General features: G+C 40.7%; 1 protein-coding gene across 1 annotated transcript in view; it reads right to left on the reverse strand.

The window, feature by feature from the left end:
* LOC124594011 (guanylate cyclase 32E-like) overlaps positions 1-24,868 on the reverse strand; it is a 491,656-nt gene that overhangs the window by 251,613 nt on the left and 215,175 nt on the right. Inside the window, exon 11 of the mRNA XM_047132363.1 lies at positions 20,707-20,889. Coding sequence (XP_046988319.1) covers positions 20,707-20,889 — 183 coding nt within the window. The remainder of the gene's footprint in view (positions 1-20,706; positions 20,890-24,868) is intronic.

Genomic DNA, 24,868 nt, shown 5'->3' on the forward strand with positions numbered 1-24,868 from the left:
TCTACGAGGGCTTTCCAATTTAAGTTGCTCGTAATTGTAATTCCTAGGTATTTAGTCGAATTGACAGCCCTTACATTTGTGTGGTTTATCGTATACCCAAAATTTATCGGATTTCTTTTAGTACCCATGTGGATGACATTGCATTTTTCTTTGTTTAGTGCTAATTGCCACTTTTCGCACCATACAGAAATTATCTCTAGATCATTTTGTAATTGGAATTGATTATCTGATGATTTTACTAGATGGTAAATTACAGCATCATCTGCAAACAATCTAAGGGGGCTGCTCAGATTATCACCTAGATCACTGATATAAATCAAGAACAGCAGAGGGCCTATGACACTACCTTGCGGAATGCCAGATGTCACTTCTGTTCTACTCGATGATTTACCATCTATCACTACGAACTGTGACCTCTCTGAGAGGAAATCATGAATCCAGTCGCACAACTGAGACAATACTGCTGCATATGCACACAATTTTATTAATAGTCACTTGTGAGGAACGGTATCAAAAGCCTTCTGGAAATCTAGGAATATGGAATCGATCTGAGATCCCTTGTCGACAGCACTCATTACTTCATGGGAATAGAGTTGCACAAGAACAATATTTTCTGAATCCGTGTTAGTTACATACCAATAAGTCATTTTCTTGAAAGTGATTCATAATGTTCAAGTACAGTATATGCTCCAAAATCCTATTTCAAATTGAGGTTAGTGATATGGGTCTGTAATTCAATGGGTTACTCCTATTTCCTTTCTTGAATATTGGTGTGACCTGTGCTACTTTCCAGTCTTTCGGAACAGACCTTTCATCAGGTGAGCGGTTATATATGATCATTAAGAAAGGTGCTATTGTGTCTTCATACTCTGAAAGGAATCTGATTGGTATACCATCTGGACTGGAAGACTTGCCTTTCTTAAGTGATTTGAGTTTTTTCGCAACACCTAAGATATCTACTTTTATGTCACTCATGCTAACAGCAATTCATCCATACAAATTTCCACCCTTTTCACTAGCTTTTCAGGAATTCTGAAGTCATATAGTGCACTGTAAAGGCTACTGCTGTGGATGCTGTCATAAGCTCACTGAAAACCAGCAAACAGAATATGGATATTTTTATCACATTCCCACTGCTTTTGAAACAATTGTCTTAGGCTTGGTATTCCTGAATGTTGTTCTCTATGAATGGTTGTAATTTTCTGAGGATAATGATGGACAGTACATTGAAGGTTACTTTCAGCAAGCTGTTACCTCTGTAGTTACAACATTCCAGTTTGCTTCCCTTCTTGTATGTTGGGCATATTATAGCCAATTTCCATTCTTCTGACAATGTCTCATTTTTTTTTCATATCAGCTGGATCAGTTTATATAGTTCTAAGTCAAGCTCTCACCTCTCTCTTTGATTAATTCTCCTATTATTCTGTCCTCCCCTGGGGACTTGCAGTTTCCAAGTTTTTTTATTGGAATCTTTACATCTTTTTCCATCACCTCCCATTCTTCTTCATCTTCCCTTTCCTCCATGGTGTCTGCAGGTAGCAACTTATCTGGGTCTGGATGATTCACAAGTTCTGGGAAGTATTTTCTGCATCTTTCTACAATTCTTTTGTTGTCGTTTATCAAATTTCTGTTCTCATCTCTAATGAAACAGGATGGGCTCTAAAATCTACGTTTGTGATTTTTAATACATTGGAAAAATTGTCTCAAATTCTTGTTGTGGCTCTCTGCTTCAAGTTGTTCTAATAAACTGGTTAAATATATTCTCTTCTGTGTTCTTGAAAGTCTCTTTGGGTTTGCTGCCAGATCCTAAAATCAACTTGACTCGATATTTCGGCGATCCAACTGTTCACCATCTTCAGGAAATGCTGCTTCTGCTGATGAGTCCTGCTGAGAACTGATGCAAGATTGCATTTCGACATCCTATATAGGCCACCGTTCAGTACACGGCGCATGCGCCGCCCATCACAGTTTCTGGCTTCCAAAACAGGGAGGTGGCGCCGCCCTTAGTGAAACACTGTTGGCAACGATATATCGCAATCAAGGCCACACCAAAGAACGTTCAGTTTTGATGCGAGATAATACAGAATTCCACATTTTGCTAAGAGGAAACCCATTGTCTCTGTTGATTAAATTATCAGCCAACCTAATTTCAATCGCCTCTTTATAGACACTATTCCAAAAACTGGAAATTTTGGCAATCACAACAGTTTCCTCAAATTTTATTTTGCGTCCCTCATTTAGGCAGTGTTCTGCTACGGCCGATTTTTCCAGCTGTTGTAGCCTCGTGTGACAGCGATGTTCCACACACCTGTCATGCACAGTGCGAATTGAACGGCCAACATAAGCTTTCCCACATTTACACGGGATTTTGTACATCCCTGGTTTCCTAAGTCCCAAATCATCCTTCACAGAGCCGAGCAGAGCCCTAATCTTAGAAAGTGGACAGAACGCACTCTTAATGTTAAAATTCCTTAAAATTCGTCCAACCTTAAACGATAAGCCTCCAGCATAAGGAAGAAAGGCCACAGATCTCTGTTCCTCTTCGTACACCTCCGGAGATGGTCCAAATACCATAGCCCAACGAATCTGTTTCTCGGTGTATCCATTTTCCTTAAAAACAGTCATCAAATGCTCAAGTTCTTGGGTTAAGCTGTCTACGTCGGAAATGGCATATGTGGTGGATGACAACTCTTAGGGTGCAGATACCAATCTGTGTGATTGCCGAAATATCGAGTCAAGTTGATTTTAGGATCCAGCAGCAAACCCGAAGAGACTTTCAAGACTTATTACACCAGGAAAGCCTATGTAATCACATCTCTTCTGTGTTCTCCAGCTTCACTTTGCCTCCATTGTGATATTGAGAAAATGATCCCTTCTCTGCACATAATTCCCGTCATCCAGCCACTCCTCCATCACCCTCCTTCTCTTTTAGTAGCTGCTACGTGTGCTATTCAATATGTGAGAACAAGAGCACTTAGTGACTTGCGACAAACTTTACACATAATTTCTAACCTTTACAGAACTTTTCTCACTTACAACTGCCATAAAATAATGAAATGAAAAAAGTTTATCACTTCCTACATTTTTGCTGTTCACCATATCGATACTGACCAATGCCCTTTGATGTTTGATCGAAATACTGACAAGCAACAAAGTCATACAAAAATTGTGACCAATGTTGGTTCCAATGCTATTTCATCAATCCACATGCTGGACCAACATTGTTGGGCCTTACACCTCACTAATTTATTTCAAGCAATATTCATATTGATTTTGTACAACTATGTATTTTAAAATTTGTGATTTATAGAGCTCAATAATATTAAATTGCAATGTTCAGTTAAAAACACAAAATTTCCTGAGGTTTTGTGGAATTCCATGAGATTCCCAAGATTTTCCCAGGTCAATGTAGTTCCCTGAGAATTCCAAGTTTTCCGGAAGAATTGCCATCCTTATTTCATTTCCTCCTTTGCTTCTGTGTGCTTCATTTTTCATCAGGAAATTAAGATTTGCTGTGTTTTACAAACTCTTTCAATCTGTTTAAGTCTTACTTTTGCCATGGTGGTGTTTGAAGGCCATCTGTTAAGTCTACTTTCATAAGCTTTTAAATCACATAAAATTATGTACCTTGATGAGGACCACTTGGAATAGTGAATGAGTAGTGCTCCAGCTTCAATTTCTTATCTTCTTTTCACTTTAAACAAAGGTAAATGGCAGCAATGATGTGTTGCTGAGGATTGTGCACCGTTTTTCAAGATAGGACCACAAATGTCAATAAGGTGGGCAACTCAAGTATTGGGAAGTCCAGGATGGAATAACAATAATACGGCAAAGATAATAACTACTCACCACAAAGAGGACAAGATGATATGCAGATACGTACAATGAAAATGACTTCTAATATGTTTAAGCTTTCAGACAAAATTTTCTTCCAAAATAGAAAACACACACATATTCACAAAATCACAACTCACAAACATAAAGCCACTGTCTCTGGGCACTGAGGCCTGGCAGTGACTGTTTGTCATGAACAGCAATCAGCTTGGGTGTGTGGTAAGGGAAGATGACGTGCTGCCTGCAGAGTGGGAGGCACGGGACAGGGTAGGGCTGTGAGGTATGGTGTCTGAAGACTGTACTGTTGGGGAGAGGGGGGAGGGATGAAGAGGGCAGGGAGAGGTGTGAGGAGAGAAGCAGAGAAGGGGAAAAGACTAGTAGGTGCACTGGTGAGATAGAAGGTATGTGTAGTGCTAGAGTGGGAGCAGGAAAGGGGTTGGTTAGCCAGCAGATAGGGACTAGCTTGGGTTGAGGCCATGGGCGTTATGGGTGTGAAGGATATCCCCCCCCCCCCCCCCAGCCCCCAGTACAGAAGTTCTGATCTCAGTATGAAGAATTTATATGGCACAGACTGTGAAACAGTCATTAAAGGGAAGCACATTGTATTGGGTGTTACACTCAGCAACTGGGTGGTCCAGATGTCCCTTAGCCACAGTTTGGCAGTGGCTATTTATGTGGACTGACGGCTTATTAGTTTTCATGCCCACACAGAAAGCAGCACAATGGTTGCAGCTTAACTGCATGATTTCACAGACGGCCCTGCCATCGACAGGGTATAAATGTCTGTAACAGGACTTGAATAGGTGATAGCGGGGGGAGAGGAAGATTGTGATAGGAATTCTTATATATTGGTCTACTGCAGGGATATGAGTTTTGAGGCAAAGGTTTGGGAGCAGGGGTGGAGTCGGCATGGACAAGGACACTGTGTAGGTTCAATAGGTGGCAGAATACCGCAGTGGGAAAGGGTGCGGAAGGTAGTGGGGAGGATATTCCTCATTTCAGGGCAGGACAAGTGGGAGTCAAAACCCTGGCAGAGAATGTGATTCACACAGAGAATCTGATTTAGTTGCTCCAGTTCTGGGTGGTACTGAGTCACAAAAGGCCTCTGTGGCCAGATACTGGCCATGTACAAGGTGGTGGATGACAGAGGAGACCAGGAATCAAAGATCTGTTTCTGGACAAGGTTGGAAGAGCAATTTCAGTCTCTGAAGGCCTCAGTGAGACCCTTGGCATATTCTCAGAGGGACTGCACTTATGAAAACAGCCGTTGGCTAGATTGTATTGAAGGGATTTCTTTTTATGGAATTGGTGGCGGCTGTTGAATAGAAGATGTAGCCGTCCTTTTGGTGGAGGTTAACATCAAGGAAGGTTGCCTGTTGAGTTTTGGAGGCCCAGGTGAAGCGAATGGAGGAGAAGACTTTGAGGTTCTGGTGGAATATGGATAGGGTACCACATAGTCAGTCCAGATTATGAAGATGTCACAAATGAATCTGAACCAGGTGAAGGGTTTGGGATTTTGGGTGGTTGTGAAGGACATCTCTAGACAGCCCATGAGTAGGTTGGCATAGGATAGCGTCATAAGAGCCCAAACCAGTACCATGCATTAGTTCATAGGTGATGGCTTCAAACGAGAAGAAATTGGGGGGGGGGGGGGGGGGGGGGCTATATAGTTGGTCACGGTGACCAGGAAGTAGGGTGTTCATCTGAAGTCAGTTGGGTATTGGGAAAGGTAGTGTTCAATAGCAGCAAAGCCATGAGCATTAGTGATGTTAGCATGGAGGAAGGTGGCATCAACAGTAATGAACAGGGCACCAGTGTAAGGTAACAGGGGATAATATGGAACTCTTTCAAGTATGTAAGGTAACAGGGGATAATATGGCACTCTTTCAAGTAATTTAAAATTTAAAGCACAGCAGCAGAGATAATATGCTGGGCAAAATAGACCGGAAAATACTTGCTTTGTGTTTTGATGGACGTTGGATAGTGTTTTGGTTTTCTTTTAATTGCAACGAATTATATAAGTGTGGTGATAATTTGTAAAATTATATAATGTATTTAGATTTAAGTATTTAAATACACTCCTGGAAATGGAAAAAAGAACACATTGACACCGGTGTGTCAGACCCACCATACTTGCTCCGGACACTGCGAGAGGGCTGTACAAGCAATGATCACACGCATGGCACAGCGGACACACCAGGAACCGCGGTGTTGGCCGTCGAATGGCGCTAGCTGCGCAGCATTTGTGCACCGCCGCCGTCAGTGTCAGACAGTTTGCCGTGGCATACGGAGCTCCATCGCAGTCTTTAACACCGGTAGCATGCCGCGACAGCGTGGACGTGAACCGTATGTGCAGTTGACGGACTTTGAGCGAGGGCGTATAGTGGGCATGCGGGAGGCCGGGTGGACGTACCGCCGAATTGCTCAACACATGGGGCATGAGGTCTCCACAGTACATCGATGTTGTCGCCAGTGGTCGGCGGAAGGTGCACGTGCCCGTCGACCTGGGACCGGACCGCAGAGACGCACGGATGCATGCCAAGACCGTAGGATCCTACGCAGTGCCGTAGGGGACCGCACCGCCACTTCCCAGCAAATTAGGGACACTGTTGCTCCTGGGGTATCGGCGAGGACCATTCGCAACCGTCTCCATGAAGCTGGGCTACGGTCCCGCACACCGTTAGGCCGTCTTCCGCTCACGCCCCAACATCGTGCAGCCCGCCTCCAGTGGTGTCGCGACAGGCGTGAATGGAGGGACGAATGGAGACGTGTCGTCTTCAGCGATGAGAGTCGCTTCTGCCTTGGTGCCAATGATGGTTGTATGCGTGTTTGGCGCCGTGCAGGTGAGCGCCACAATCAGGACTGCATACGACCGAGGCACACAGGGCCAACACCCGGCATCATGGTGTGGGGAGCGATCTCCTACACTGGCCGTACACCACTGGTGATCGTCGAGGGGACACTGAATAGTGCACGGTACATCCAAACCGTCATCGAACCCATCGTTCTACCATTCCTAGACCGGCAAGGGAACTTGCTGTTCCAACAGGACAATGCACGTCCGCATGTATCCCGTGCCACCCAACGTGCTCTAGAAGGTGTAAGTCAACTACCCTGGCCAGCAAGATCTCCGGATCTGTCCCCCATTGAGCATGTTTGGGACTGGATGTAGCGTCGTCTCACGCGGACTGCACGTGCAGCACGAACGCTGGTCCAACTGAGGCGCCAGGTGGAAATGGCATGGCAAGCCGTTCCACAGGACTACATCCAGCATCTCTACGATCGTCTCCATGGGAGAATAGCAGCCTGCATTGCTGCGAAAGGTGGATATACACTGTAGTAGTGCCGACATTGTGCATGCTCTGTGTCTATGTGCCTGTGGTTCTGTCAGTGTGATCATGTGATGTATCTGACCCCAGGAATGTGTCAATAAAGTTTCCCCTTCCTGGGACAATGAATTCACGGTGTTCTTATTTCAATTTCCAGGAGTGTATTATAAAATATTGTAAACGAATTGTGGCCATGTTTATCGATTATTTTGACTATTGTGGTGTTTTGTGACCCGACTCAGGACTGTGGATATGAGCGGGAAAATTGTGGTCTTTTGTCATTGGCCGTTGTGGTGGTGAGTTTGGAGCGGCAAAGTGCCGCGAGTGCAAGCATGGACGCCATGGTATGCGAAGAAACAAAGTGAAAGTGTGTGGGTGTGAGACAAACAGTGTACGAATTGCACCGATTATTATTTGTGAACTTAAAAATGCATGGCCACAACGTTAAAGTGTTTCTTTTGGATAAATAAGTTTCAATCTGAACGTGTATAGTTCAATTCACTGCTCTTCAAAAGCCAGCCAATATCAGACTCAATAATAATGGCGCAAATGCAACCGTTTACTACCAACCCCCTTTACAGATGAGCCACGTGAAAAATAGGTAGTAAACGAGTCCGAGTTCAGTTGCAATTGGGGGCTTGTCCAGGATAGGACTTTCTTCCATATTCCATAGTATTTCGGAATCGAATGTCCATCTGATGCTAGGCTTTCGAACAGTCAGTGTGGGGGCTCTGAGCTAAATCGGTGCATTAGCAGTACCGGAGTGTTTGTGCTGGACAAGGTACGCGCTGCCCCGTGGTTACGCCGATGTAAGGCCACCACGATTGTGAAGCAGTCAGTTACACAGTCTGATGAGTCGACCACATGTTGCCGCGGGTAAAACCGCCATGCTTGCCGTGTCCATGTGTTGCCGCGGGTAAAACAGTCGTCCGTGCCGCGATACGTGCTGCCGCGAGAAGAAACCGTCATCCGTGCCACGTCCATGTGTTGCTACGGGTAAAGTAGTCGAAGCTGTATCCACGTGCTGCCGACGATCAACGCCATCGTCCGTGCCACCGACCAACACGACTACATGCTGCCAGGGGCCTACGCAATGTGTTCTCGCTCCTGGTTGAGTTTGCTGTGTGCCCACGCCGCCGATTACGATTCATTGCATAGCTGTGCTGCGGACCTCACTGCAGACGTCGCGTCACACAAGGATATAAAAGATAAGTACAGCCAGCAGCTACATTGCAAAATTGTGTCCTTTCATTAGCCATGGCCGATGAGATGCGTGAATCTCAAAGTGAAGGCGAATCAGTGGATGTTAGGAGTACCTGTAGTAGCCCTAGCATGCCAAAAGAAATAGGCTGGATACCAGGAAGTGACCTCAGCACATTTTTTGTAAAACTTACTAGTAAATTAGGAGAAATAGACTCGAAAATAGGGAATATAAAAACTGCAATAGTTGAAGAAATGGATTCGAAAATAGGGGATATGGAATTAAGGCTTAGTGATAAAATAAAGACAGTGAGTGAAAAATTTGATCAGCTAGATCTCAAATTCACTCAAATTACAGATTAAGTTGAAAACACAGTTAAAATTGTTGAGGGAATTATCGAGAGAGTTGATGAGGTCGAAAGAGGCCTAGTAGCCAAGGTGGACACCGTGCAAAGTAATCTTGTGGGGCAGATTCAGGTACAGGAACAGAAATGCACATTATTTCACAGACAAACAGAGGCAGACATTGAATCCATTAAAATAGGAGTGCTGGATTGCCATAAAGGAATTACTGACAATAAGAAGGAATTAGAAGGGGAAACAAATGTCTTGAGGGAAACAGTTAATACTGTGGAAGCAGGGAATGGAAATTTATTGTTGGGATATCCTCTGGGGCATGGATTTCAGTCAAAACCTTTTAATGGGGAGAATAAATACCATGCAGTTGACTTTCTAGCTGCGTGTAAGGATAATTTTGTGACAGGGATGAGTGAGCAGGCAAAAATTAAATATGTTAAGAGGCAGTTGGAAGGGGGAGCTCAAACATGGGCAAACCAAAATGATGATAAATTTTGTGATTTTAAAACCTTCGAAAACCTGTTCTTGAACAAATACTGGGGCCAAGCAAAACAATTAAGATTGCAAAACGATTTTTTGAATGGATCCAGTTACAAGAGTGGAAAGGAAAGTATGAGAGAGTTCTGTGTTAGAGAACTGAATAAATTAAATCATCTGGATAGGCCACTGGGCGTATTAACAGAAATATCTATACTTAAGAGAAGATTACCAGAGCATTTGCAATGGGATTTGATTCACAGTGCAACAGATTCAGTGGAAGAATTTCTTAATTTTGTGGATAATATGGACAGGGCATTGTGTTACAGACCTAAATACATGGAACATAGGGAGAGTGGAAGGTATCATGAAAGGGGAAACAGTATTAATTATGAATACAGTAATAACTACAACAGGTGGAGAGAAGATAGAAGTGATCAGAATAATCAGGATAGAGATTGGAGAAGCAAGCCACAAAGGTATAACAGAAATTTTGGAGGGAGAAGAGACAATTTTGATCAGATGAGGAGTGATAGAGAAGGTATGAGAGTAGGAATGCCGGATGCAAATGGACAGGGTAGGCAATCAAAAAACTAATTGATGCCTCACTTAAGGTCTGCAGGGGGCTGGTAATTATGTGAACAGGGCCAGACAAGGACATGATGGGATGAATAATAAAGTCAGCAAGGAAAATAGGGATATTGGGATATGTCATATGGATGCTGTCTTAGGAAATGAAAATCTATGGGGGGGGGGTTAACAATTATAGAAATACAGATAAAAGGTATAAGAGGAAAAAAGGGAACAAGGCTAATATCAGCAATGAACAGTGTGAGTTTTACATTGATGACATGTTTAAAAGGGAAGAGAAATTACAAGCAGAGGAGGACAATATTAGTTTGTGTGCAGCAAAATTCATTGAAAGATCAGAGACAGAGGTAGTTTCATCAAAAGGGGAAACAGAAGTGGATATGGAATTAAGGGGCAATGTTCACAGTAATAATGGGTGTGATGAATGCGTAGAGATGTCTATTGGAAATAGTATGGAGAATTGTGGAAAAGGTGAGGAGAGGGTTATTCAGTGTGATGTAAAGGCTAATATGAGTGGTGTATTTGACAATGTGGAAAATGCTGGTAAATTACCTGCTGATAAGGTTACTGTGCTTGTGGGTGCAGGTGTTAACTGTGGTAGTGATAATGACTTCACTGTGGGTATGGAAATGCGTAATGATATGGAGAATGTTGCTGTAGGTTGCCCAGAAGATAAAATTGAAACCTATGTTTTCTTAACTGATGATGCAAGCCTCAAAGATGTTAATTGTGGATGGTTAGGAAAGGAGGAGGCTGATTATGATTTGAGTGATTGGGTGTCCTATGCAAAATTACATAAAGCTTTGATGCCTGAAGAATGGGGTAAAATAAAATTTAAAATTGCCAGAAAAATGGAAGAATTAAGTGAAGAAGAGAATGTTGAGTTTGCTATTAAGGATCTGTTTGAGGGGGATACTGATGTATGTTTTGGAGAAAGACCGAAAGATATTTGTATTATGCAAGAGGAAAGCAGGAGTGAAGTAGAAAGAGATTTATTACAGGAATCAGGGCTGAACAGAGTAGAAATAGAGGTGATACAGCCAATAATTGATATCAGTGTGGGAGGAGTTACAGATATAGCATTATTAGACTCTGGCTCAAGTTTATCTGCAATCTCTGAATCTTTCTGGCAGCAAATTAAAGGTTTAGGATTAATAGAATTACCAGTTACAGGAGTCAAAATTAACACAGCAACTGGGACATGTAGCAAGCCCACCAGCAGGGAAGTATTACTGGAATTTAATAGTAATGAGTATTGTTTTGATATTAGTTGCTTTGTGGTGAAGGGTTTGGCATTGAATGTAATTTTGGGTATGGACTTCTTGTACAAGTATGACTGTAGCATTTTTGTAAAAGGACAGAGTGGTAGAATTTGATGCTGGTGGAAATAGACGAAGAATAAAATTTAAAGGGGAATTAAACGGTGAGACAATTACTCATTTACAAAGGATAGAAGCCTTGTTGAGTCATACGGGAACTGAAACCTGCTGTACATATAGTCTACTTCTGTATAAATGTGTGGAGAATATAGGAGGGAGGAAATCTGCAAATAGTTTGTTAAAGAAAAATAGTTGAGATTTTATTAAAATTTCTAATGTATCTGTGGCACCTGGAGTTGATACTGGTGCATGGGGGTAGGATTGTTGCTGGGACAGTCATGTAGGGCAATCACTAAATATGCAAATTGTAGAGGCATATGGGAAATAATTAACTTGCTTATTATAAGATGTTCATGAGGAAAGTGAGGGAAAGAACACTAATGGCTAAGTGGATGCTAGTAAAAGTTTATGACCTTGGTGAGTTTGTTTGCCATTTATGATTGAATCTAGGTAGCCACGGAAATGTCATAAAAGAATGGGTTTCAAGATATTGCCAAATATTATGTAAAAATTTATATAGGAATTAAAAAAAAAAAAAAAAGAGAGAGTGTATTTATGTACAGTGATATAGCTGTATGGATGCTTTAAAAAAATAAGAATCTGCATCTGGGAATAAATTCTCTTGGTGCAGGGGGGTAGAAGTTTCGGAGCTCCTGATCTGGGAACATTTGAAGGGTGAAATAGAATATATTTAACTATGCCATGTTTGTGTTTGATTTTTGTGCATGTTCGTCATGTGTACAAACCTCAATAAGAACTGATCAGTGAAAACAGGATGTTCTGGGGAGGATTTGGATAGCCTGATTCCTGGGAAATCTGGGTCTGCATGTCTAGGCAAGATTCATGAGGATTTGGTTAAATTTTGATAGGATGGCTTGGCTAATGAGAGGAAGCACAGTGCTGCTGGCTGACAAGTTTGGAAAGACTGTATTCCAATGCATAAACCTGTGACCACAAGGATCTGGTTACAACAACTTTGTTCAACTTACAGAAACAACTGTATAAAAAGTGGAAGTGTTAATGTGCAGTGAGTGTGCAACCTACATATAGACTAACATCAGACTTAATAGGAGACTATCTAATTGTATATTTGAGTTGGATACATTGTTGGATTATGTATGTATGTTTTCTAATGACAGTACTTACACTGATTAACTCACCACTATAACACTGTTCTACATGTTTTGGTGCCATTATAGTTATAATTAAAATGTTTAATATATAAAGTAATATGGGTTCACTGCATTTGGTGCTACTTCATGTTGCCGTTACTAAGGTAATGTCTCCATGAAGTGGGGGTATGTAAGGTAACTCTTTCAAGTATGTAAGGTAACAGGGGATAATATGGCACTCTTTCAAGTAATTTAAAATTTAAAGCACAGCAGCAGAGATAATATGCTGGGCAAAATAGACCGGAAAATACTTGTTTTGTGTTTTGATGGACGTTGTAGTTCCGTTGGATAGTGTTTTGGTTTTCTTTTAATTGCAACGAATTATATAAGTGTGGTGATAATTTGTAAAATTATATAATGTATTTAGATTTAAGTATTTAAATATTATAAAATATTGTAAACGAATTGTGGCCATGTTTATCGATTATTTTGACTACTGTGGTGTCATGTGACCCGACTCAGGACCATGGATATGAGCGGGAAAATCGTGGTCTTTTGTCGTTGGCCGTTGTGGTGGTGAGTTTGGAGCGGCAAAGTGCCGCGAGTGCAAGCATGGACGCCAGGGTATGTGAAGGAACAAAGTGAAAGTGTGTGGGTGTGAGACAAACAGTGTACGAATTGCACCTATTATTATTTGTGAACTTAAAAATGCATGGCCACAATGTTAAAGTGTTTCTTTTGGATAAATAAGTTTCAATCTGAACGTGTATAGTTCAATTCACTGCTCTTCAAAAGCCAGCCAATATCAGACTCAATAATAATGGCGCAAATGCAACTGTTTACTACCAACTCCCTTTACAGATGAGCCACGTGAAAATTAGGTAGTAAACGAGCCCGAGTTCAGTTGCACCAGGAAGACAGATACTTTGGAAGACGGACTTTAAGTAAAAGCTTAAACATTTACAGTCTTTTCATTTTGCCTGACTGCAAATCAACATGTTCTCTATGTGGTGAGCAGCAATCTATCATTTCCATATTGCTGTTAAGGTGGGCAATTGTTTGTTATGAAAAATACACAGTTTACAAAATTCTACCTCACACACATTGCCTATCAAGCCATCATACAGATATTCATTAACAATGATTAAATATTTATGTCAAAATACTCCATTTAGGATCCCAATAATTTTTATAATACTGACCTCTACTGATTGAGGCATCCTGTATAACTGATATTGATAATGTTAAAGTCAAATAACATCAAGTTTCCCATATGTTCTATACAAAAAAGGGTAATGTTTTATTTTCAAACTCAAATTATGATTGTGAATTGTGGTTTAGTCTCATAATCTGAATCATTTGAGTCAGACGCAACTGTGGAAGCAATGCATATAATTTCACGTGGTATATAGATAGCATAAAATTATTGTTAAAATGATTCTCCTCAAATAATTTTTGTTTGCTGTGTAGGAAGATTATAATTTTATAAATGCATATTGATGGAACAGTTCAGATTTGTAGTTTCCAAAATAATGGGCTACAAGGCTCTCTTTGTTGTGCACTACACATGTATCTGACAATTTTCTTTTGCATTTTCAGTATTCAAGATACACTACTTAAACTTCCCCAGGAAATTATACCATATCAAATAACAAATTCAAAATAACTATGATAAGCGATTTTTCATGTACTCAAGTCAGTGGAATTTGCTAGTATTTGCACTGCAAATGCAAAACTGCATAGTTTATTTGATAGGAAGTCAATATGTGTATTCCAGCTTAAGTTCTTGTCCACATTTTGTCCTAGGAATTTGACTGTGTCAAATTCTTCCATAAGCTGATAGTTATGTTGGAGTTATGTTGGTTTTGAAATGTAGCATATGGGTTTTTGCAATGGTCAGTTTCAACCCATTTAATTGGAACCAGTCATCTACGGTATCGATTGTGCTTACAATGGAGCTTGGAATTTTTTCTGCATCATCATCTTCAATTAAAACAGAACTACCATCTGAAAACAGAACTGATGGGGAATTTATATTTATGTGTGAGTCATTTACGTACAATAGGAACAGGGTGCCCCCAAAATGGAGCCTTGAGGCACCTTGTGATTCTGTATTCTATTTAGAATAATAATTCACTGCATCTGAAGTGATAATTATCCCTTGTTTTCTGTTGTGTAAGTATGTGTTATTACTTGTCAGTCAGTTTTGTACTGAACACTGCTGCTTGCCATGTAGCTAACAGGAGCTTTCAACTCTTGAATTTTATTAACTGGATACCTTGTAGGAGTGGTTTAATGAATTAAGTTTTCAATTTTCCCTGATTTCTTGTTTTATGTTAATTAGAAGCCGGGTGAATAAATCTGCATCCATATCGATTTAAGGATAAGAAATGAGAGTGTGTGCCTCAAAAAACTTGAGAATCTCTCAACGTGTTTTTCATACAGTATGCCTTATGAGCCTCTCAAGAAAGTAAGCATGCTTCTGACATCACAATTCTGCAGCACTCAAGAGTCTGAGGGCAATAACAGGATAAGATGAGCTGCAGAATGTTCCAGTAGGGCATCATAAATGACATGTGGCCTTCAATTCACAGTAAACAGCATCTAAATCTAGATCTGTACTCTGAAAACCACTGTGAGGTGCATGGCAGAGGGTACATCCCACTGTACCAGTTATTAGGGTTTTTTCCCATTCCATTCACATGTGGAGTGAGGGAAGAATAACTGTGTTGAATACCTCTATGTACACAGTAATTATTCTGATTGTATCCTCACAATCCCTATCTGAGTGATACATAGGGGTTGTTGTATATCCCTACAATAATAATAATTAAAAGCCAGTTCTTGAAACTTTGTTAACAGATTTTCTCAGGATAGTTTACATCTGTCTTCAAGAGCCTGTCAGTTCAGTTCCTTCAGTATCTCTGTGACACTCTCCCATGTATTAAATGACCTTAAGACTATTCATATTGGCGTCTTCTGTGTACGTTAAATATCACCCATTAATCCTATCTGGTATGGGTTCCGCACAGTTCAGCAATATTCTAGGGTGGGTCGCACAAGTGATCTCCTTTATAGATTTACTGCACTTCCCTGTATTCTACCAATAAGTATTTCATCTGCTTTACTAATTACTGAACCTATGAGACCATTCCATTTCAAATCCCTACAAAGTATTACACAGAGGTATTTGTATGAATTAGCTGATTCCAATAGCAACTCATTGATATTAGAGTCATAGGATTCTACATTTTTTGAAGTGTACAATTTTACATTGCTAAAAATTTAGAGCAAGTTGCCAATCTCTGCACTACTTTGAAATCTTATCAAGATCTGACTGAATATTTATGCAGCTTCTCTCAGAAAGTACTTCATTACACATAGATGCATCATCTGCAAAATGACTAATGTTACTATTAATACAGTCTGAAAGGTCATTAATATACATCATGAACAACAAGGGTCCCAACACACTTCCCTGGGACAAACCCAAAGTTACTTCTACATCTGACAATGACTCTCCATCCAAGATAACATACAGTGTCCTCCCTACCAAAAAGTCCTCAATCTAGCCACAAATTTCATTTGATATCCCATACGATTGCACTTTTGACAATAAACATAGGTGTGTTATTGAGTCAAATGCTTTCCAGAAATCAAGAAACATTGCATCTACCTGGGTGCCTTGATGCAAAGCTTTTAGTTTGTCATGTAGGAAAGATGGGAGTTGGGTTCGGGTTTCTCACGATCGATGTTTCCGAAATCCATGCTGGTTGGCATTGAGGAGGTCATTCTGTTCAAGATACCTCATTATGTTTGAGCTCAGAATATGTTCTAAGATTCTACAACAAATCAATGTCAAGGATATTGGATGGTAGTTTTGTGGATCACTTATAATACCTTTCTTGCAATGGATGTGACCTGTGCCTTTTTCCACAAATTCAGTATAGAATCTGATAGGTATTCCATTGGGCCCTGGAGCTTTGTTCAGTTTTAACGATTTCAGCTGTTTTTGAACACCACTGACACTAATACTTATTTTATTCATCTTTTCAGTGATACAAGGATTAAATAATGGCAATTCTCATGTGTTTTGCTTGGTAAAGGAACATTTGAAAATGGGTTTAAGCATTTCAGTACTTGCTTTGTTACCCTCAATTTCAGTTCCTGCCTCTTTCACCAGGGACTGGACACAAACTTTGGTGCCACTAACAGCTTTTACATAGAACCATAATTTATTTGGATTTTGTGAAATGTCATTTGATAATATTCTGCTATGGTCATTGAAGGCACAGGCATTCCTCCCTTGACAGGCAAATGCGTTTCATTCAGCATCTCTCTATCTATAGCTGTACACTTTGTTTTACATATATTATGCTGTAATCTCTGTTTCTTTAATAGTTTCTTTACAGTACCTTTGTACCATGGATGCTCCCTCCCACTATGAACTGTTCTAATGGATACATATCTATCCAGTGTGTGGTCAACTATTCTTTTAAACTTGAGCTACAGAGTTCCTTACTTGCTCCTGACCTGTGCTGAAAGTTTCAGGTTCATCAATGAGATATGACCCTACTGATTTTTTATTTAGTTTCTGAACACATATATCTTTCTGCTTGTTTTAGTTGCCCTTTGTACTTTGGTAATCATTGTTGGAACAACCACATCATGGTCACTGATACAGTTTCGATGTGGACATCCTCAAAGAGGTCAGGTCTATTTGTTGCCACTAGATCCAATATACTTGTATTTCCATCATGAGTGGGGTTCCAAACTAGAGAAGGCGTTTAGTAAAATTTTGCAGGATGTCATATCACACCCTCCACTAACAAAACTGTAATTTTCCCATTTAATTTTTGGATGATTAAAGTCTCCACAAATGATTACAGTATGATTGGGAAACTTACACACAAGTCAACTGAAGTTTCCTCTAAAGTTTTTGATTATATCAGGAGATGAGTCTGGTGGGCAATAGAGGAATCCAGTTATCATTTTACGCCCACCCCTGATACTGAGGCTTGCCCAAACAATCTCACATGTAGCTTCTGCTTCTGTTTTGGTGGATTTGAGTTACATGTTTACTGTGGCAAATGTACATTCTCCATTTCCTATTCGACTATCCTTCAGATATACGCTGAAATTTTCCTCAAAAATCTCACTGCTATCAATTTCAGGTTTCAACCAACTTTCTATAACCAGTATCTACATCTACATCTACATTTATACTCTGCAAGCCACCCAACGGTGTGTGGTGGAGGGCACTTTACGTGCCACTGTCATTACCTCCCTTTCCTGTTCCAGTCGCACATGGTTCATGGGAAGAACGACTCCCAGAAAGCCTCCATGCATGCTCGAATCTCTCTAATTTTACATTTGTGATCTCCTCGGGAGGTATAAGTAGGGGGAAGCAATATATTCGATACCTCATCCAGAAATGCACCCTCTCGAAACATGGACAGCAAGCTACACTGTGATGCAGAGCACCTCTCCTGCAGAGTCTGCCACTTGAGTTTGCTAAGCATATCCGTAACGTTATCACGCTTACCAAATAACCCTGTGATGAAACGTGCCGCTCTTCTTTGGATCATACCCGACCTGGTATGGACCCCCACACTGATGAGCAATACTCAAGTATAGGTCGAACGAGTGTTTTGAAAGCCACCTCCTTTGTTGATGGACAACACATTTCCTAAGGACTCTCCCAATGAATCTCCACCTGGCACCTGCCTTACCAACAATTAATTTTATATGATAATTCCACTTCAAATCATTCCATACGCATACTCCCAGATATTTTACAGAAGTAACTGCTACCAGTGTTTGTTCTGCTATAATATAATCATACAATTAAGGGACCCTTCTTTCTATGTATTCACAATACATTACATTTGTCTATGTTAAGGGTCAGTTGCCACTCCCTGCAACAAGTGCCTATCCGCTGCAGATCTTCCTGCATTTTGCTGCAATTTTCTAATGCTGCAATTTCTCTGTATACTACAGCATCATCTACGAAAAGCCGCATGGAATTTCCGACACTATCTACTAGGTCATTTATATATATTGTGAAAAGCAATGGTCCCATAACACTCCCCTGTGGCACGCCAGAGGTTACTTTAACATCTGTAGATGTCTCTCCATTGAGAACAACGTGCTGTGTTCTCCAGAATGAGATTTTCACTCTGCAGCAGAGTGTGTGCTGATATGAAACTTCCTGGCAGATTAAAACTGTGTGACGGACCGAGACTCGAACTCGGGACCTTTGCCTTTCGCGGGCAAGTGCTCTACCAAGTGAGCTACCCAAGCATGACTCATGCCACATCCTCACAGCTTTACTTCTGCCAGTACCTCATCTCCTACCTTCCAAACTTTACAGAAGCTCTCCTGCGGAACTTGCAGAACTAGCACTCATGAAAGAAAGGATATTGCGGAGACATGGCTTAGCCACAGCCTGGGGGATGTTTCCAGGATGAGATTTTCACTCTGCTTTGGCGACAATGATGCAAATTTTTAGCTTCATTGAAACTCCATCTGCAAGGCTGGACTTCTCAACCTTCGCTGCAAGTTACTGGAATGACCCAAGAATCACCTCGCAGACCAGACGACGGGCATAATTTGTCCCAACATGTGCCACAATCTGCAGCTGCTTGCACCTTGTATCCTCATTAGCTGCCGGAATAGCCTCTTCAACATGTTGAATGAAGCCCCCGTGCATACACAGAGTGCACCTGGTGTCATTTCCTGTCCCTTGGTGACATTTCCCTAAGGGATATCATCATTCACCATACGTTTGAACTGCCGACAGTCAATAGACCCCCACCCTTTTGCAGTTGCATTCTCCTGACACCAGACAAAACAGATTTCCCAAAACAGGTGAAGCCAGTTCCACTGGCTCAATTTCAGTTTCAGTCAAAGACAGTACCTCCAACTTGTTGGTTAGAGGGGTCAGTGCAACACCCAGAGTCTTCCCTGATCCCTGTTCATCCTGTACAGGATGCCTAGATCTACCATTGACATACCACTAACGGTCAAGTGGACTGGTAATGATAGGTTCAGTACTTCCTGCAGAGGAAACAGGATCCACAGGCGAGAATGGTACCTGAGGTTCTTCTGGTACTGCTATAACAGCAGCTGCCACTAGTTTGTTGAAAGTAGTCAGGACAATTTCCAGTTGATTATGAACATCAAACAACTTATCCCATTTTTCTTTGTAGTAGCCTTGAGTAATTACTTTCTCTGTTCTATCTTCATATACATTACATGTAAAATGTATTAGAACACATAGATAATTCAGTTTTGCAACTTGTTTAGAAGATGAATAATTGTGTTAACAGGAACATGTACCATGACTTTAGAAGCTGTAGAATTTCTTTTACATTTGAAACATTATATTAAATGAAATTAAACTTAAATCACTCATCATTTTAGAAGTGTTACAAGTACTCAGACACAAAGAGTATTCTTTTTTTCTTTCAAAAATCCTTAATTAAATTCTCATGTACACTGAAACTTAAAAGGAACGGTTGTGGCATGAAGGCAATTTGATGCTGAAGGTTGTGTGTCAATGAATTACTGTGGCTGAACCAACATAATGAGCAGGCTAAATTGTAATTATATGTATTTTTTCTGCATTAAGTATTATTTAATTCTGTCAATTTTGTTGTCTTCATTATTCGTAAGTAGCTTCTTTATATGGCTTTTATTTGTAATATGACTGTTGCAATACGAGAAAAGGAAAGTTGCTACTCACCATATAGCGAAGATGCTGAGCCATGATAGGCACAATAAAAAGATTCACACAATCATAGCTTTCGGCCATTAAGGCCTTTGTCAGCAGTAGACACACATACACACACGCACACACACAGTCATGAAAGTGCAACTTACACACACATCTGCAGTCTCAGAGAGCTGAAACTACACTGCGAGCAGCAGCAGCACCAGTGCATGATGGGAGTGGCGACTGGGTGGGGGTAAGGAGGAGGCTGGGGTGGGGAGGGGTAGGAGTAGTATGGTGGGAGTGGTGGAGAGTGAAGTGTTGCAGTTTAGACGTAGGGTAAGAGAGAAGGTGCGGAAGGGGGAGAGGGTAAGTAGCAGAAAGGAGAGAAATAAAAATAAAAATAAAAGAAATTAAAAGACTGGGTGTGGCGGTGAAATGACGGCTGTGTAGTGCTGGAATGGGAACAGGGAGGGGACTGGATGGTCAAGGATAGTGACTAACGAAGGTTGAGGCCAGGAGGGTTATGGGAATGTAGGATGTATTGCAGGGAAATTTACCTCCCAATGTTTGTTTATACTGTTTATGAGTGACAAATAAATTTAGAAGAGTGAATAATAAGACAACTCCTGTGAACCTGAACAACACGGACATTTTCAAAAGTCCATAAAAATATTTTGGCACTCTTTTTCTTATATAAAAGATAAACTGACCTGTTTTAGTTCTTTTCGAATACTGCGAGTAATGTCAATACTGCGTTTATAAACTGGCTTGATGGCAACAATATTTCCTTTGTAGAGTCCTATTTTTGTGTAAGCACGTTTAGGGCTGGCTTCTGTTTGCTCTCCCATTAATGATTCTGGATCATGGAAGACACTATTGTGGCAAACTCGTATCTGTAACAAGATGATGTGAAACGAATAATAAGACATTAACTTTTATTTTTCAGTTATGTTAAAGTAACAAACACAGCAGATGCTCAAATTGTTCTCCAGTAACATACAAATAACATAATACTGTATATACTCGAAAAATCCGCACACTCCAATTTTGAGGAAGAGGAAAAAAAAAAAAATTATTTTTTCTTTAATTTGTTTTATTCACAAAAAATTGTTCCAACGTTATGATGTGTTCAAAAGTATGTATAATAACTACTGGTTTGAAGCAACGCTGCTGAACAGGTTGATACATCATTAAAACGCAACCGATTCAGCGGCGCGCAGTTGGCCAGCTGTCGGGCGGGTGGCCAGCGGCGTGCAGCTGGCCGGTTGGCCTGTTAGACGGGCGGGCAGCCGGGGAACATTATCACCGCCAGCCGGGACTCTACGCGTAGTACAATAGCAAAAAAAGAAATGTGAATTATCTTGTTTAAGATTTTTTAATACGGTATGTGCAATAAAATATTTTAGTCAGTACCGGTACGTTTCCTCTCTTACCACCCTATTCATCACTTTCATCATCATCACTAGTGGGAGAATCATTGTCGTCTTCACTATCTTCCCATAGAGCATTGTCCTCTGTTCCATCCTGTGAATTTGAACCAGTGGTTTTGGAATGGAGTCCCATGCACTTTTCACCCATTCACAAATCTGGGACAAATCCGGCCGTTTGATTTTTCCACTAGGTGTGAACTTATGGTTTTCATCAGCCATCCATTGCGTATATTGCTGTTTAAATGCAGCTTTGAATGGCCAATTTATACACACATCTAGTGGTTATAGGATGGATGTTAGGCCTCCAGGGATAATGACCAAGTCAGTTTTCCATTTTTGTAATTTGTCTTGTACTTCCTTAGTTGTATGTCTGCGGAAGCTGTCCAGGACCAACATGTTGCATAAATTCAGTAATGCATCTGGACGATGTTGCCAAACATGTGTCACCCAGTCAATTATAAGTTCATTGTCCATCCACCTTTTCGGATTTGCTCTTACTAATACCTGTATGCCTTTTACTGATATTTTCGGAATAGTTTTCCTTTTAAATATCATGTAAGGTGGTAGCTTTCGTCCATCTCCAGTTACACACAACATCACTGCACATCTTTGTTTCTCACTTCCGCCAGTTCATATCATGATGCTGGATTCTCCTTTCCTGTTCACTGTGTTGTTGAGCGGCATCTCAAAATAGACTGGTGTTTGATCCGCATTACCAATTTGTGATAATATATAGGACTGTTTAAGGAGCAGATTTATCACATAACTATGAAAATTCACTATTTTTTTCCTCGTAATCACCTGGAAGCTGCTGAGCAATAGTAGTTTTCCTCCGGAATCCTAAACCATTTCGGTTGAAAAATCTTAACAGCCAACCCTGGCTAGCTTTGAAACTGGTAATGCCTGGTTCTTTGGCTAAAGACAATGCTTTAAGCTGGCACATTTCACTTGTCACCACGCATCTGTATTGTTGCTTCTCATCTACATGATCGCAGAGCCTTTTCTTGAGATCCGGATGCTTCGCTTTTTGTCCGTGAAATGCCCGGCAATTACTATTAGATTCTTGAAGCTGCATTTTATTTTTTTGCCAGTCGCGAATACAACTCTCACTCACGTCGTACTTTCTTCCTGCTGCACGGTTTCCAATATTCTTGGCTTCTTCAATAATTTATCACTTTGTCTTTAGCAGTGTACGAGCGATAACGAGAACTTGTAGACATAATTAACAAGTTTGAAGACGTTAATACTTCACTCCTAATGTGCTACTGATGCGTCACAGATGGAGGCCACAACAATGCAATAGTATAATGGGATGTATTGTTGGAGTCAGAGCAGTACCAACAATGTTTCGAATAACCCGTGCACCCCAGTTTTTAGTCCTAAAATTTGGGAAAAAACATGTGCAGATTATTCGAGTATATACGGTATCTTGTAACAGTTTCTTTAATGAATAAAGTAAGAATTTTAAGCTGACAGTGGAGTTTTCTTGAACCACTCTTCCTGTCATCTGCACTATGTCACAATAGTTAGCACTTCATTGCGTGTATCATATTGTTGAGTGTTGATATTGTGGACCTACTTCTTTCCTTTCTGGCTGGGAATGTCCCTCAAATATATTTTGTACAAAACTGTTACGACAAATTGTATGTCTGATCAGTCTTTTTTTTATTATTATTGTTTCATAAGTGTCCATAATTTTCACTCACAACTTAAAGTGACCAAACCCATGTCTTCCTTAATTTTTTTCTTTAAACAATAGAAAATCCAGGATGGAATACCGACAATATTATGAAAGCGATAGATTGCTACTCATCACATAGAGGAGACACTGAGTCGCAGACAGGCACAACAATACCTGTTGCCATGCCCTGAAATGAAAAATATCCTACCCATGAACCTTCCCACCCCTCCCACAGTGGTATTCCACTGCCTACCGAATCTATGTAGTATCTTTGTTTACCCCCTTTGCACCAATGCTTTCAACTCCCTGCCTCTTGGGTCACCTTCCTGCAATAGACCTAGATGTAAGTCCTGTCCCACACATCATCCCACCATCCCTCCTCCAGTCTGACCACAGGCATCAAGTATCCCATCATGAGCCATGTGATCTACCAAATTATCTGCAACCACTATGCTGATTTCTACAAGGCTATGACAACCAATGAGCTATCTGTCTACATGAATGGCCACTGACAAACTCTGTGGCCAAGAGACAGCTGAACCACCCAGCTACTTCTCTCCTTTTCTGCTCCCCCCCCCCCCCCCCCCCCTACCACCCAACCTCCTGAATACATCTATCTGCTCTACCCTGTTCCCAGCACATCCCCCCATGCTCTCACAAGAGTCACCAAGAGTCACATGCTGTTCCTATGCTGCCATCAATTCCCCTTAATGCTATAGCCTCCTTCTTATCCCCGTCACCCACAGATTGCTCCTTCCACTAGCTACGGGTGCTGTAAGCAGTCTGGCCTCAGTGGACAGAGACAGTGGTCAGGTGTATGTGAGTTGTGCTTGTATGAACGTGTGTGTGTGTGTGTGTGTGTGTGTGTGTGTGTGTGTGTGTGTGTGTGTGTGTTTTCTACATTAGAAGAAGACCTTTTTGGCTGACAGCTCAAATGTATAGCAGGTTTTTTGTCGTGCCTGTCCTTGACTCAACGTCTCCTCTATATGGTACTTAGCAATCTATCATTTTCATAATGCTGTCATTGTTGAATCTTTTCTTTCTTGTGTTACAAGGAGGTTTCTCATTATGTACTAAATTTGTTTTATTCCTAATCCTCGAAAAATTGGAGAAAGTACTTAATGAGACAGTAGAAATAAAAGGGGATAATTGTATGTGATTATCCATACACTGATTTCATCTTGGACATGTCTACTGATGCCTGACTGACTTGATACCCACAATACATTATTATCACAAACACAATGATACAGCACAACTGCAATCAAAAATTTATTTCAAATCTATCTTTAATAAAATAAATTTGAGGTCCACAATACACAATTACTCTAATCATCATAGTCAAATGGCACCAATAAAACCTCTCTATCAATCATGTTTAGCTAAGAAGTACGAAGTAGAGTTTTACAGAACGACAGAAGCTGACTCAGTCCAACAATTCAGAGACAATCTGCTGAGTGAACAATGAGTAGAAATTCACCAAGGACGCACAGTAGTTGTGAAACATTATTCTTCCTTGAAAAATTTTCTTAGAATGCTGTGAATACAGTTTTTATTTACTATAGGCCACAGACAAACACAATGGATGTTGAGAGAATGGGTGACCAATTCCAACATCAATGTTTGTTACATCAAAAAGAGAGACCTTTATTTGAAGCAGAGGATTAATTATAATTAATATTGAAACATGCACAAACAGCAATATTGCAAAATTCTCACAGTGCCATCCAAAACGCAAAAACTGAGCATACAAATGAAAAG

The sequence above is a fragment of the Schistocerca americana genome, chromosome 2, assembly GCF_021461395.2.
Source record: "Schistocerca americana isolate TAMUIC-IGC-003095 chromosome 2, iqSchAmer2.1, whole genome shotgun sequence".
Taxonomy (NCBI): Eukaryota; Metazoa; Arthropoda; class Insecta; order Orthoptera; family Acrididae; genus Schistocerca; species Schistocerca americana.